The 13,503-nt window shown below is 42.1% G+C and overlaps 1 protein-coding gene across 3 annotated transcripts in view; it reads right to left on the bottom strand.

The window, feature by feature from the left end:
- Window positions 1-524: 524 nt before the first annotated feature.
- The window catches only part of LOC111946616 (leukocyte elastase inhibitor-like), a 33,194-nt gene continuing 20,215 nt past the window's right edge, over window positions 525-13,503 (bottom strand). For 2 of the 3 annotated variants that reach the window (XM_023950109.1, XM_023950111.1), the window contains 9 exons: window positions 8,849-9,031; window positions 6,422-6,553; window positions 5,368-5,508; window positions 5,067-5,184; window positions 4,761-4,903; window positions 3,578-3,655; window positions 1,523-1,612; window positions 1,264-1,444; window positions 525-1,174 (listed from right to left, as the gene is read on the bottom strand). In XM_023950109.1, coding sequence (XP_023805877.1) covers window positions 942-1,174; window positions 1,264-1,444; window positions 1,523-1,612; window positions 3,578-3,655; window positions 4,761-4,903; window positions 5,067-5,184; window positions 5,368-5,508; window positions 6,422-6,553; window positions 8,849-9,031 — 1,299 coding nt within the window. In that variant the 3' untranslated portion in view covers window positions 525-941. The remainder of the gene's footprint in view (window positions 1,175-1,263; window positions 1,445-1,522; window positions 1,613-3,577; window positions 3,656-4,760; window positions 4,904-5,066; window positions 5,185-5,367; window positions 5,509-6,421; window positions 6,554-8,848; window positions 9,032-13,503) is intronic. The other variant, XM_023950110.1, reaches the window with a different exon arrangement.

Genomic DNA, 13,503 nt, shown 5'->3' with positions numbered 1-13,503 from the left:
GTGTTGCTTGCCATCTTTGTTGGGTAAAGAATCCAAGAAAAGCCTTTGTGGTGGATTGAGTTAATTTCAGAAAGAAGGAACATGAGAAACTGCAGAAATACCAGGGGCACAGAGAAGAAATGGAGAAAGCTTTGAAATTGAAGGTAACAGTGGTGTCGGTTATGTTGGAGAACTCGGGGTGGTAACCGCTAAACTGGAGGAGTGGCTGCAGCACAAAGACCTCAGACCTCTCAGTCCAGAAAAGCGCAGTTCTAAGAACAGCTAAGATACTGCAGGACCCTCAAGCTCCCAATGATTAAAAAAACTGGCCTTTACAAAAGTGGCCTTTACAAAAGTGTTTCATAACTAGCATTAATTTCTATCTTGTTTGCCCACACACTAAAACCAGATTCAATCCCACATTTAATCTTCCATCTCACTGGTGGTTTTGCCATCAGAAACAGTTCACACTGTCACGGGGTAAGAAAGATTTCACCTTCATTTCTCACTCAAAATATTAAGCCCAAAAAGCAAAAAACAAGACATTTCAGCAAACCACACACTTTAATTTCAGGTGTAAAAGAGTACATGACAGTGACACGGCAGCTGGCAAAAGTCTTTGCATACATTCATGTTTTTAATCCAGTTTATGATGCATGACGGTTCCAAGGAATTGCATAAAAGAGGCGTTTGTCATGTAATTCTGTGGTTTGGGTTGAGCAGAACAGTGCAAAGGATTATTATAGATGTGTGTAAAATGCAATAATCTTGACTAGATATAAGGAGATTAGGGTAGAAGAAAGCAGCAGGGATAATGATTCATCTTTACAATGAGACAGTGCAAAACATCGATCTGTAGAAAGGCACAGAACCAAACTGGAGTGTTAAAGGATTCCTTCAACGTCACTAAGGCTCATACTCTGACGGATGGAAAATGAAGATGTGGTTTGCTCAAGGGAACTTTACTGAGGGGAGCAGTAACGGCCCGCAAACAGAATGCTCATGGAGCTGTTGTGTCTGATGAAGAAGAGGAAGGGGTGGTCAGCGATGAAGACGTCAGTGGAAAAATTCTTTGCACAGCCAAGCATCATGAGCGCGGCGGTGGCGGCAGCCGCCTCTGTTCCCTCCTCGTTGACCTCCACAAAAGCCTTGTGGAAGACTTCTGACAGCACCAGGTCATTGGCTGGAGACATGCCTGAGGAAAAGGGCAGAAGATTCCCAGAGGATGAGCTTAAGGTACATATCAAGTTCCATCTGAGGTTCAGTGAAGCTCCAGCTACCCACCAGAGAAATCACACTTTGACATGTCGAAAGCGTCCGCCATGCCCATGCTGACCAGGACTTTCTTCATGTCATACTTCTGCTCCATCTTGAAGCGAGGGAAGCCCACCCTGACCTCCACCTTTTTCATCATGTCTGGGCGAGTCCACTCCATAAAGTTCTCGTAGGTCAGGGCCTTCTCCAGCTAGAAGGCAAACATCTGCTTTGTGCATGTTTTGCTGGGTTCTTGGTGAGTCCATGTGCAAATGCAGGCCAATCCTACCTTCTCCAGGCCGGTGGTGCTGTCCTCGATGTCAGTGGGCAGGAAGACCAGCATGCTTAGCTCCTTGTCTTTGTAGGGCATCTCAAGGATCTATTAAAAAGAGGGAAGAATTCCTGTAAGACATGTATTTAACTGAACTCAATGAAGCGGCAAGAAAGTCTAATCTTTTTATTTTTTTGAGACCCACTCCAATAAAAATTGTGTTTAACAAGTTCCTTTGGAATTGTTTTCATGATGGAGGACATATATTAAGAAAAGTAAGATTGAAGTTGCATCTCTGAGTATTTCTTCATTAAAATTGTTGTGAATAAGGTGCAGAGGAATTTCTGCAGTCTGAAAAAGATCGTATGTGTGACATTGAAAATATACCGGGCCGCCAGCTCCCTGCTCCGCTCCATTCTGATGCATCCACTTGCAAATAGATCCATGTTCATCGTTGTCTGAGCTGGAATCTGGATCTAAACTGTACGGCTGGATTTACAGATCCAGTATTTCTGTTGCACCGGTAATGTTGGATTGGAGGTGTGAGGGGCTGTAAGCTAGTGGGAGAGCGTAGAAACAGATGGATGATGGGAAGTAGGAGCAGGCATACTCTGTACCGCCAACAACTCAGAGGTGAATTTCTAATGAGATCCTGCTGCTCTTCAGAAACTATGTCTTAGAAAACAACTCTAGCAAAGTTTATAGAGTAAAATTGCTTTTGTTGAAAGATCAAAGCAGCAGTGATATGACTACAACGGAGTTTTAGGGCCACGGTGAGGAAAAAAAGTTTCGAGAAAAAACTCGTCGTCGAAAAGTCGAAATGAAGTTTCAAGATTAAAGTCGAAATGTTGCGCGAGAGAAGTGAAGCTGAGTCTTTCAGGAGTATTCAGTGTTATGGCTAATGTTAGTGAGCTAGCGGCTTTGTACTTCAGAGTTTACGACAGAGTTTTATGGCCACCAAAAAAAAAGTAAATTTAAGAGATTTTATCTCGTAAATTTATGAGAAAAAATTCATCGATTAACAAGTGGAAAACACCGAAGTTGTCTGTTTATTGGAGCTTGAAGATGAAATATGTGGAGCCTTTTGTGAAGCTTTATTTCCGGATTATTATAGGTTTAAAACAAAGAGATTCTGAACCTTTTGGTGAGTCAAAATCAGATTATTTTCACTGGAGCCGGCTTTCCGAGGTTCAGTGTCAGTAAAGCGGAGTTTTATATGTAAAATAAGGAGCTCAGAGATACGTTTGGGTGTAGAGGACTGCTGCAGCCTTTATTTTCCTTTTCATTCACACAACCTGAAGTTCCTCTGTCACCTTATGTCATGAACCTGTCATCCGAACACCAATGCGGAAGTAAACAGTTACCTACGCCCCCTCCTGCAGATGAAGCGTCCCGCTTCATCATTAAAAAACAAAGATGAGTGAAAATAGTCTTTTATATTAGCATTAGAATGTCGAAAAAGGCAAAAAGGGCTCCTCAGACGGAAGCATCACACAAACAGAGAGATCTTGTCTTTGGTGGAGGAAGAAAAGATTCAAGCGAACAGCTGCAGGGACACCCGATGGCTTCATCGGGCTGCAAACCAACCATCAATAAAAAAAACTTTAATAAATTGTAAATCAAACAAATGAGCTTCCAGACATTTGGAACGTTATCAATAAACATTTAGCTGACCTGTTCAACAAAGTTTAGTCGGTCTGATCTGCTGCTGCGCGGCGTTCACCTGCTGCTCTGGATGCTCACTTCCACTTTAATCTCGTAAATTTAAGAGATTTTTTCTCATAAATTTACGAGATAAAATCTCTCTCGCGCAACATTGCAACTTTAATCTCGAAACTTTATTTCGCCTCTTATCTCGAAACGAGTTTTTTCTCGAAACTTTGTGTCGAGAAAAAACTCGACACGTTGGCCAGAATTTTTTTCCTCACCGTGGCCCTAAAACTCTGTCGTATATGACACACAAAGGGCAGAAGAAAAGAAAAAAAGGAAGGCCTCTAATAATTAAAACAGTTTGAGTCGATGTAATACGTCCTTCTGACTGAAAAACTATAAGATTCTACATGACAGGGTTACCTGGCAGTTGATTTCAGGGATGTAGGTCAGAGGAAACTTGGATGTCCGGTACATCATTTTTACTGTCTTTTTAGCATTCTGAAAGCAAAAGAGGGAAACACAATGAAAACAGGCCCGATTAAGGGGTTTGGACCCACACCACCTTTCAATAAAAAAGAGGTCAAAGGTTTCTGAAATGAAAGTAGTGGCTAAATGTGAAGGATAAAACAAACAGGATATGATCTAAGAAAATATGATAATGTTAAGTGTTGCTGTAAATTAGAGACTTGGGTTATCTTTAAGCATTTGCTAAGAATCAGATCATAAAGTTCCATACATTCTGTCACATACTGGGTCTTTTCTTCAATAGGAAATAACTTTTTTACTCAGAGTCCAACATTCTCACAATTTACCCACTGAATGTTAATAGGAGACATCTGTATTCAAATGAATTGTAGCGTTAAAAACAGTGTCTTTGTTAAGGTTCTTTATTTAAACTAAAGACTATTTTCATAATACATTGTTCACCTGTGAATGATCGTCCTATTTATAAAGCCAGACATAAAACCTTTCCTCTGGTCTAGTTTGGTTAAATATGTGTTTTAAAAAAAATGTTCTTACGGTCTTTTCCATTTTCACTAATTTTGTTATCATTACTCTTTTGCACCTATACATTCTCCTAAGATTTAAAAAGAGATGGAACTCAGATTTATTTCAATATTACCTTCAGTTCTGTCCACACTGCTCTATTAAATCAATTTATGCAGACAACTGGTTGACTATAAGAAAGAATTTGATAATAGAGCAAACAAAGCTAAAGGTTGGTCAGTACAAGCTTTAACCAAACAAAACTCAGAATATGTGTAATACAAATAATGTATTTAAAATTGTTTTTACCAAGATAGCTACTTAAAGCCTCAAACCCTAAGAATCTGGGTTTTGTATTGCAGTTTTCCTGCTTTTTTTATGTCCACATAATACTACTTTGAGTGGACAGGATGATAATTTGTGCACAAACTTGTGCGCTCAAGATGCTGGTAAATTGCTCATTTGTGACCAACAAATACTTGTTTGTGGGCATAAATGATTATTTTGAGGGAAACATTTTTATTTGCTTATTTATTTTTTGAATGTCACATTCAGGGCTCCGTAGATTTTAAAACCACTCAGCTCCTCGTCAGTCTCCTGTCAGCTGCAGAGTTACCTTGTTCAGTCGGAAGTCAGCGTCACGAGTATTCTGCGCATCAAACTTCTTGTTCCAGTTGCCTTTGAAATAGATGGCATTGACCAGCACAAGTCTGGTCAGGTTGTTCAAGGAACCCTCGGCGAGGATGTCTCTGATTTTACCTGAAAAACAAAACAAGTTAAGGCAAAGACACGGTTAGATCTGTATCAGATCTAATCAGATTACACTGCAGATCACTTCAAATGAGGATCATTTATGAAACTAAATGGACTTTGGAGTTGAGTGAAGTGTGTTTGTTCAGATGTTTTTAGGTTTGTAGACCACCTTGTGTCTGTTTCTCCACCCAGGTGTTGATGTTGAGCCTGGCAGCTTCAGAACCCTGCATGAAGTTCACCTTCTCCAGCTCTGCTTTGTAGTGCTTCCTGCTGTTTCCCAGGAACTCCTAAACAATAAAAGCCTTTGCGCTTTATTTTGTAGCTTTGCATTCTTTGAAAGAAAATTTCTATCAGTAACGCTGTGACCTCGTAAAGGATTAAATGGGATGGATGACAAGACAAGGTTTTCATTCATCACATTTTCTCCTCTGCTTCTACTGTTTACAAAAAAGCCAGTTTGTCAAACACACCTCGACGAACTGGTAGGTCTGCTCTCCAAAAAGCCTGTTAGCTACACTCAGAGCGTAACTGGCCTTAGGCTTGTTGAGCTGGCCCAGCAGCTCAGCAAAGCTAGCATGGACCTGATCCTGGGAATCCCGGAGTTTCAGGCTCTGTGGAGATAAATAAACCACAGATGTGAGAAAATCTGTTCTGATGGACTTTCTCTGCAGGTTAGATTTTAGTCCAGAAATCTTTAAACAAGGAAGAAAAAAAATGTTAGTAATTCATTTGGTCAAAAATGGGAAGACAATTCATGAAACTTGAGTTGTTTGTTTTTACAAATCATATAAAACACTTAACACAAAAACATACATCATATAAAAGCAGGAAAAAGAAATCCATAAACCAAACCTGTGTGGTCAACTTTTACAGAAGCTGACCCACAGGCTGTCCCTCCACCACGCTGTTAGCACGTATAAAAAAAAAGAGTTTATCTTTTTAAATGACATCATTGTGTTGCAGAACTAAAATGTTTTGTTGACAGAATTAAAAAAAGAAAGTTTGAGAGAGTTCCCTGCAGGTTTCATCAAGTGTCAAAAGGTCAGAAAGTGTGAGCAACACATTCCTGTGGTTTGTGAAATCCTGTGTGACTTACAGGTGGACGCCACAGATAACGCTATCTAAAAAAATCCTAATATATCTTAGATATAATTTTACTAATATAAGGCCTTATAAAGGATTCAATTGTCTCAATGGGTTAAAACTCCTGTCAGGATTTCCAGGATGCGTCTTAAGGCTGGTCGTAAATCGCTTTAACCTCTGCTAGCTATGTTGTGGGAAAATGGGAAAGTGCTAATTCATAAAGAAATTGTTGGAAAATTGCAATTATTCACAGCGGTTAAAGCTGGTTAGTGGAAATGGCTATGAAGCCATTTTCAGAAAACTAAACAGTTTGCTGAAAATTATTTCAACTTGACGCGACAGGGATCAAGGAGGTCAAATCTCATGTGCAGACTAAAAAATGGCAGACTGCAGATGTTTTGTTTCATTTTTGCGCCCCCGTTAGCGTTCAGTTTCTGCCACCTTCACTTGAGCTGGCAGACTGGCCTGGCCCTTCTGCTGCATCTGCATCATCTGCTGCGCTCCTTTAGCCTGCTGCTGCTGCCGCTGCTGCTGTTGCTGCTGCTGCTTCCCTGCCTTTGAGAAGCAGAGAACCTGGGGGGTGCAGTTTACAGCCACCTGAATTAAACATTTCTTCCTTTCTTTGCTCCAAGAATCGGGTTGTGTGTATTTTATTTTAAAATCTATTTAATGTCTATGATGCAAATATGCATCAAACCAATTTTTTTACTTATATAACCTTAATGTAGAATCAATTTGAAAGAAAAAAAAGGTGAAATAAATTCAGGCATCGAGGGGTTAAAAGTACCAAACTAAAACCAACTTTGGAACTTTCCCTTCATTATTTCTGTATTTTTTAGCCATTCAGCCTGAGAAAGGCTTTTTCCATTATACCGGCACCCTGCAGGATAACAAAGCAGTGATGATGAGGAGGAATGGGTGAGCCGTCATTGATGCAGCCGGTAGTGAGGTCAGTTTACAGACAAAGTTTCTATTTATAACCTGACATACAGGAAAAAGCAAAACAAAAAACCTGCTTTACTGAAGTAGTTTACCTGGTTGAAGCAGAGAGACTGTGGGAAACTTTGATCAGACGCACACAGTCAGACATTTACACAAAAATGTCAACAACAAAAATCTATAAAACTATAAAACTATATTTCTACAAGACCCCAAAAGAAGAAAGATACCCAATATTTTAATGCAAACATTTAATTAAACTAATTTATAATTTCTATTTTCTATTGCACATTTTGCACCTTTGTAAAATTTTTGGTACTTGGTATATTGTATTCTTCAGTTTTGTGAAATTATTTTATTATTTCTGTGAAATTATTAACAATGCATGTCAGCACTGAATAGTGAGTGGCTTTTTTCATTTCATTGTTTACGCCTATGATGCAAATTGTACATGTGCACAGTGACAATAAAGGCATTCTATTCTATTCTATTCTAAAATGCTATACTAGATTAAACATTAGTTGATTGCACAGAAGGCAAAAAGGTGGAGCCTAAAATGAGAGTGGAACCTTTTTATTTGGACACAAAACCACAAAAATAGAAACTGGATCCTAAGATTTTTAGAGCAAATATTTGGAAAAACAAGTGCAAACGTTGTAGCACCTCTGCTGTTCATGGATGCAGATCCAGATTTTTAAAGTTCTCTCAGAAAACCCCTCCCTGCCAAGGCTTCTGCTGAGTAGCAGTTTATCAATTCAGCATTTATTGACAATTATTGCGGTGGCGCAGTGGTTAGCGCTCTTGCCTCACAGCAAGAAGGCCCCCGGTTCAAGTCTCGGCTGGGGGACATGAAAAACAGAACATCAATGGGGGACCTTTCTGTGTGGAGTTTGCATGTTCTCCCCGTGCATGCGTGGGTTTTCTCCGGGATCCCCGGCTTCCTCCCACTGTCCAAAAACATGGGTTCATTGGCAACTCTAAATTGTCCATAGGTGTGAGTGTGAGAGTAAATGAATGTGTAATTGAGGATATTCTACCCTGCAACAGACTGGCGACCAGTCCAGGGCATCCCTTGCCTACGCCCAAGTGGCCGGGATAGGCTCCGTCAACCCCGTGACCCCGAAAGGGAATAAACGGTTAAGAAGATGAATGATGAATATTATCAATCAGTTTGCAAATCCCCATTACAATTTATTTCAATATTTCTTTCTTTTTTATTAATTTATTTTAAATGTAAGGGCGTTTCTTACAGAATCAGAGAGGATTGTGGGTGTGGCACAAATCTCTTCCAAACAGTCGAAGCTGTTGAAAACATTGGATCAAATCCTGAATGCTCTCAGGTCAACTTTGATCTCAACAGCCGTTCTTAGAAACTCCTGTTTTATGGCTGCCATTAGCTTAACGACCAACGGAAACAAAAGTCATTTGTTGAGGACCTTTAGATTGAAAAATCACCCATAAATCCTCCATAAGTACTGCTTTAACAAAGCACAAAGGAGACAACTCTGCCAAATGGGTTCTGTTCTTTTCCTTAAAATCAGGGTTAATAGTTTAAATAAAAAGGACGGCCAATCTGGAGGCATTCGATGAGTCAACTTTGAAACGGCTTATGGGGAAGTCGGGCTGCAGCCAGGTCTGGTACACATAACTGATAACATACACAGAATATGTCAGTGTAAGCAGCTTTTTATGGCTCGCCCTGTTTTGCAATCTGGATCATGTTCCTGTAATAACCAACACAGAGAATGCATCATAAGAAATGCTGAGCGAGTGAATGCTCGCACTCCACTCACAGTTGACGTGGCATTATGATGCTTTGACGCCCAGCTAAGCTGCAGAGGCATGTAATATAAGTAAATGCATCACCAAGGGGTTTGGAAACCAAAATGTGTGGGGGGGGGGGGGGGGGGGGGGGGCAGTGCGTGATACCTTAGTCATCTGTGAGGCTGTGGTTCCTCTGGCTCCCAGCATCACCATGGCTAGAGCGGAAGAGATGCTGAACGGAGAGTAGAACACGTTTGCCATTTTGTCTTCGTTACTCAGCTGTTTGAACAAGTCCAGAGAGAACTTGGTGTTGGCTTTGGAAAGAGTGTTCAGGGAGGCCATGATTTCCTGCAAAAAGGACGAAAAATAGACAGTTTACATCTTTTTTTCAATGTTTTTTAATGTTTGCTACAAAAACGTTTTAAACCCAATTCTGCTATATTGCTGGGATTGTTTACACCTCACACATTAGATTCTGATAGTAAAAAAAGATCAATTACATTTTTTAAATAGATTTGTCCTCTTAGAGGTGTTAGAAAGTAAAGGTTCTTAGACCTCCAAGCACTGACTTTAATGTAACATTTACGACACAAATGAACCAAATACAAAAATGATTTTAAAATCTAATGTCTGAGACAATCACAAAATATTTATTAAAAAATTCAAGCTAAATAAACATCTGAGAAATAGATGTAATAAAAAATTATAACTGAAGTTTAAAAAAGGAACTCGTCTGTCAAAAAAACAATAAAAAAATTCAATCATCCAGTTAATTTAATCTTTATTTATAAAGCACTTTTCATGCCTGGCAACACCACGTGCTGCACGTCAGAATAAATATTCAAAAGCAATGGCGCACAGGTAAGAAAAACTGATTTCAAGAATAATTTGTCTCCATTCTACCTTCTGCACATCCTTTTGTGTGTTTGTAATCAGATGAGGTAAATGTCCGATCAAAGTGAAGAATGTGTTCACAGACACAAACATCTGATGACTGGGAGGAATCGGAAAACCACTATCTGTTTATGTCAACTCTAGAAATCCTGTAACAAGTTTTTTTGTTTTTGTTTGTTTTACAAGATAAAATGTCAGTAAAAAGGTAAGGATTAAAGGCTAATGGTTGCTGATATCTACTTTATTAACATTTTGTGCAAAAGCATGTAACCTATTTTTTATTAAATTTTTTAACTTGTCTTGTCCAACAGCTGGGCAGACAGATGAAAGCTGACGGCCTCTTGTGTTGGACATATTTTACTTTAACAAGAGGGGTTATTAATCTTCAGACAAACCAGAGGTATGTCTGAATAAACCCTTTTTGTAATTGAGGCCAAACTTTATTAATTTCAATCATGTTTGAAAATCTTTGGTGTTGGACCGGATGGAAAAGGAAAGGAGGGAAAAAGAGAGAGGGATGTTAGAGAGAGGAGGGGATAGGAGGGTGATAATAGGAGGGGGGGGGGGGGTAAGACCATGAAGCAGCATAAAGCAACAAGTTTACTGGATGTTTATCATTACGATAAGGTTCAAATGTAGTACAAATCTCACAGGGCGGGGCCTGTCCACACACACACTCAAATGTTATCAACACACCTGCTAGCTGCAAAAATGTCCACATGTCAACATGTACACAAAACACAGTGTTCACACACACATACTTATGCCCTCAAACTAGTGTGAAATATTTCATTCATTCAATCATGCAAACTATTAGTGCAAAGGTGAGCTAACACCCGTGCTCAGGTGAGTGTTTATGTTCCTCTAAAATGGATGGTGGAATGTGAAAAGAAGGAAGGAGAGTGCCCAGCCATCCCCACACCAAGACCCCTGCCGAAGCAGCAGCGGCAGCCAGAACCCCCCAACGCCACACGGCAGCAGGCAGAGAACAACCGCCCCCCGGGCGACCACATCCGCCACCCAGGCCAGGGCCAGCAGGACCGCCGCGAGGCCCTCAGAGCAAGAGAGCAGGGAGGCACGGAGGGAAAGAGAGCGCCGCCCCAGCCCAACCAGGAGAGCAGCCCCCCCGCCGCGCCGTGAGGGCCCAACGCAGGGCCCCACCCGAGAAGGGCACCCACAGCTCCAGACGAGCACCCATCACCACCTAGGAGCTCTAGGCATCCCCCTGCCCCAACCCCAGGTACGAGCCAGGACCCCCCAAGGGAGACCCGTTCCGCACTCCAGGCAGCCACCCACCCGGCCCACGGTTGGTCCAAGAAGGAGCAAGGCAGGGGCCAGCCGCCCCCACCCAGGAGGGGAGCACCCCGGGGGGTGTTTTAAACATGGCCTGACCAGGCTCGGCCACAGTTGGAAATTTGGCCGGGCCCAGCGCTCAGGGGCAAGGACCAGAACCCACCCCACAGGGATACGGACACCCCCGGCTCAGGTGTAATGTGAACCCTCTCCCCGCACGGAGAAGGCACTGCCGGGCCCAGGAAACCGGCACCCAGGGGACACGGCCGCCGTTGCCAAGGGCCCAGTACCCCCCACCAGGGATGGGGTAGGGGACAGATGGTCCTAGGTCCCACCTTCCTTGCAAAATGTGTGTGCGTGTGTTTGTGAGGGTGTGTGTGTGCATGTGTGTGTGTTTATGTTTGAATGTATATTTTGAGGAGTAAAGTGTGTGTGTACTAGGGGGGTTCAGTTAAAATTGGCGGGTAGGGCACTGAGGGGACATCTCCTGATTACTCACAGTGATGTCCCCTCACCCTCCCCACCAAGGGGCCGTAAATATCTAAGGTGAGGTTAGAATTGGCGGGTAGGGTGCTAAGAGGACATCTGCTGCTTACTGGCAGTGATGTCCAAGCACCCCCCTTACCTACCCTACATGTCTAAGGTGCAAATAAAACCGAGAGAGGGGGGGCCCACTCCATACGGCAACCATGGGAGGGGGACCACTACCAAGTAGCCCCCCCCCCCCCAAGGTGCATCGCAGGCTAAACCCCCCTCCCCCTATAATGAGATTATATGAGGAAGGGGGTAAGTTGGGGACAGCTGGTAGACTGTCCCCTGGTGGTCAAACAGCGGTCCCCCAGCCCCCCAGAGCAGGGCCCCCCGCCACCCCCCCCCCCCCCAGCACAGGCAAAGGGACCCCCCCCCCAGGCCGAGCCAGACCACCACTCCACCCCCCCCCCCACCACCACCACCACACACCCAAGCCCAGAAGACCGCGCAGCGCCCCAGCCCGCCCCACCCAGGTACTGGACCCGACCCCCCGACCAACGGAGCCCTCATCGCCCCCCACCGGGCACCGGAGGCCCCAACCCCCACCCCAAACCATGGCAGTAAGGCAAGGAGCAGCGACGACCAGGCCCCCCACCCCCTAAGTCATGGAGTTAGCTATGGGAGCCCAGAGAGACTGAATTCTTTCAAAGTTTCTTGAACTTTGGGCTGACATTTTTTCCAAGCTGATATGATCAAGCAGCAGATTTCTGTGTTGACTTATATTTATATTTTTCTTGTTTTTCCAATTTATTAAAATATTTTTTAGCAATACAAATAGTTATGAAAATGATAGATACTAATCCTCCTTCTACATCGATGGCACTCATGTCACCAAGCACACAAAGTGACGGTGAAGCTGTGATGGAAACCTTAAGCCAGACTGATAGATCGGCACATACCTGCTGCCAGAGAGCCTGGACAGGCGTGCAGAACCACAGTGCATGCATGTAACTGTTGGGTAGATTACTATCACAGTGCTAACAAATGTCTGAGTTACTGAGACCCATCTTGAACATCCTCTGTCCAGTGTAGTAAATTCTGTGTAGAGTTTTGAAATGGATTAGCGGCAGATTTGGACTTTTTGTCAGTTTAAAGGTGTTTAGACAAAGTTCTGACCAGAAGCTTTCATCTGTGCTGATGCTCAAATCTGCATCCCATTTTGTTGTCGGAAGTGAAATATTATTATCTAAATTACATAAAAGTTTGTATATTTTGGAGAGAGTTTTATTCATTGAAAAATTAATGAGAGAGGTAACTGCTTCTGGTAGCTTTAAATCAATGTCTTTGTATGTAAACATTTTAGTAATAATTGATTTAAGTTGCTGATATTCCAAGAAGTTATGTATTCCATGTTTGTCTTGTAGTTCTTGGGGAGTTATGAATCTTCTATCAATAATTACGTGCTCTAGTTGTTTTACGCCCCCTGCTTGCCAAGCTGGGAAGTGTATCATTTTTTTGTTTATAAGGATGTCCGGGTTTTTCCAGATGGGTGTCATTTTGCACGGTTGAATTGAGGATTTTGATATTTTGAGAAATTCCCACCAGGCTGTTAAAGTAGCGTTTATATTAATACTTTGAAAACAAGCCTGTTTTTTAACTGTTTGGCTAATAAATGGTAGATCTGACAGGTTGATCTTTTCACATAGCGCCTGTTCCAAGTCTAACCATGAGTTGGTTTCTGAATTATTTTTTAACCATTTTAAGATGTATTGTAATCTATTTGCAAGAAAGTATTTGTGGAAGTTAGGTAATTCTAAGCCTCTACAGATTTTTGCAGATTTTAAAGTTTTTAGACTAATTCTTGCAGATTTATTGTTCCATAAAAAGCTTGATATGGATGAGTCTAATGTTTTGAACCATTTTAGTGGCGGTTGTGTGGGAATGATTGAGAATAGATAATTAACTTTAGGTAAGATTTTCATTTTAACCGTGGCTACCTTGCCCATAAGGGACAGAGGCAAGTTGGTCCAGCGTGTTAAATCGTCCTGTATGTTTTTCAGTAATGGGGTGTGGTTAAGCTGCACCAGTTCTGATAGTTTGGGGGGAAAATAGATACCTAGATATTTGATATTTGCTGATTTGACTGGTATCGTGAGTCTTTG

The sequence above is a fragment of the Oryzias latipes genome, chromosome 20 (genome assembly GCF_002234675.1).
Source record: "Oryzias latipes chromosome 20, ASM223467v1".
NCBI classification, from domain to species: Eukaryota; Metazoa; Chordata; class Actinopteri; order Beloniformes; family Adrianichthyidae; genus Oryzias; species Oryzias latipes.
This window is presented reverse-complemented; position numbering and strand designations above follow the sequence as displayed.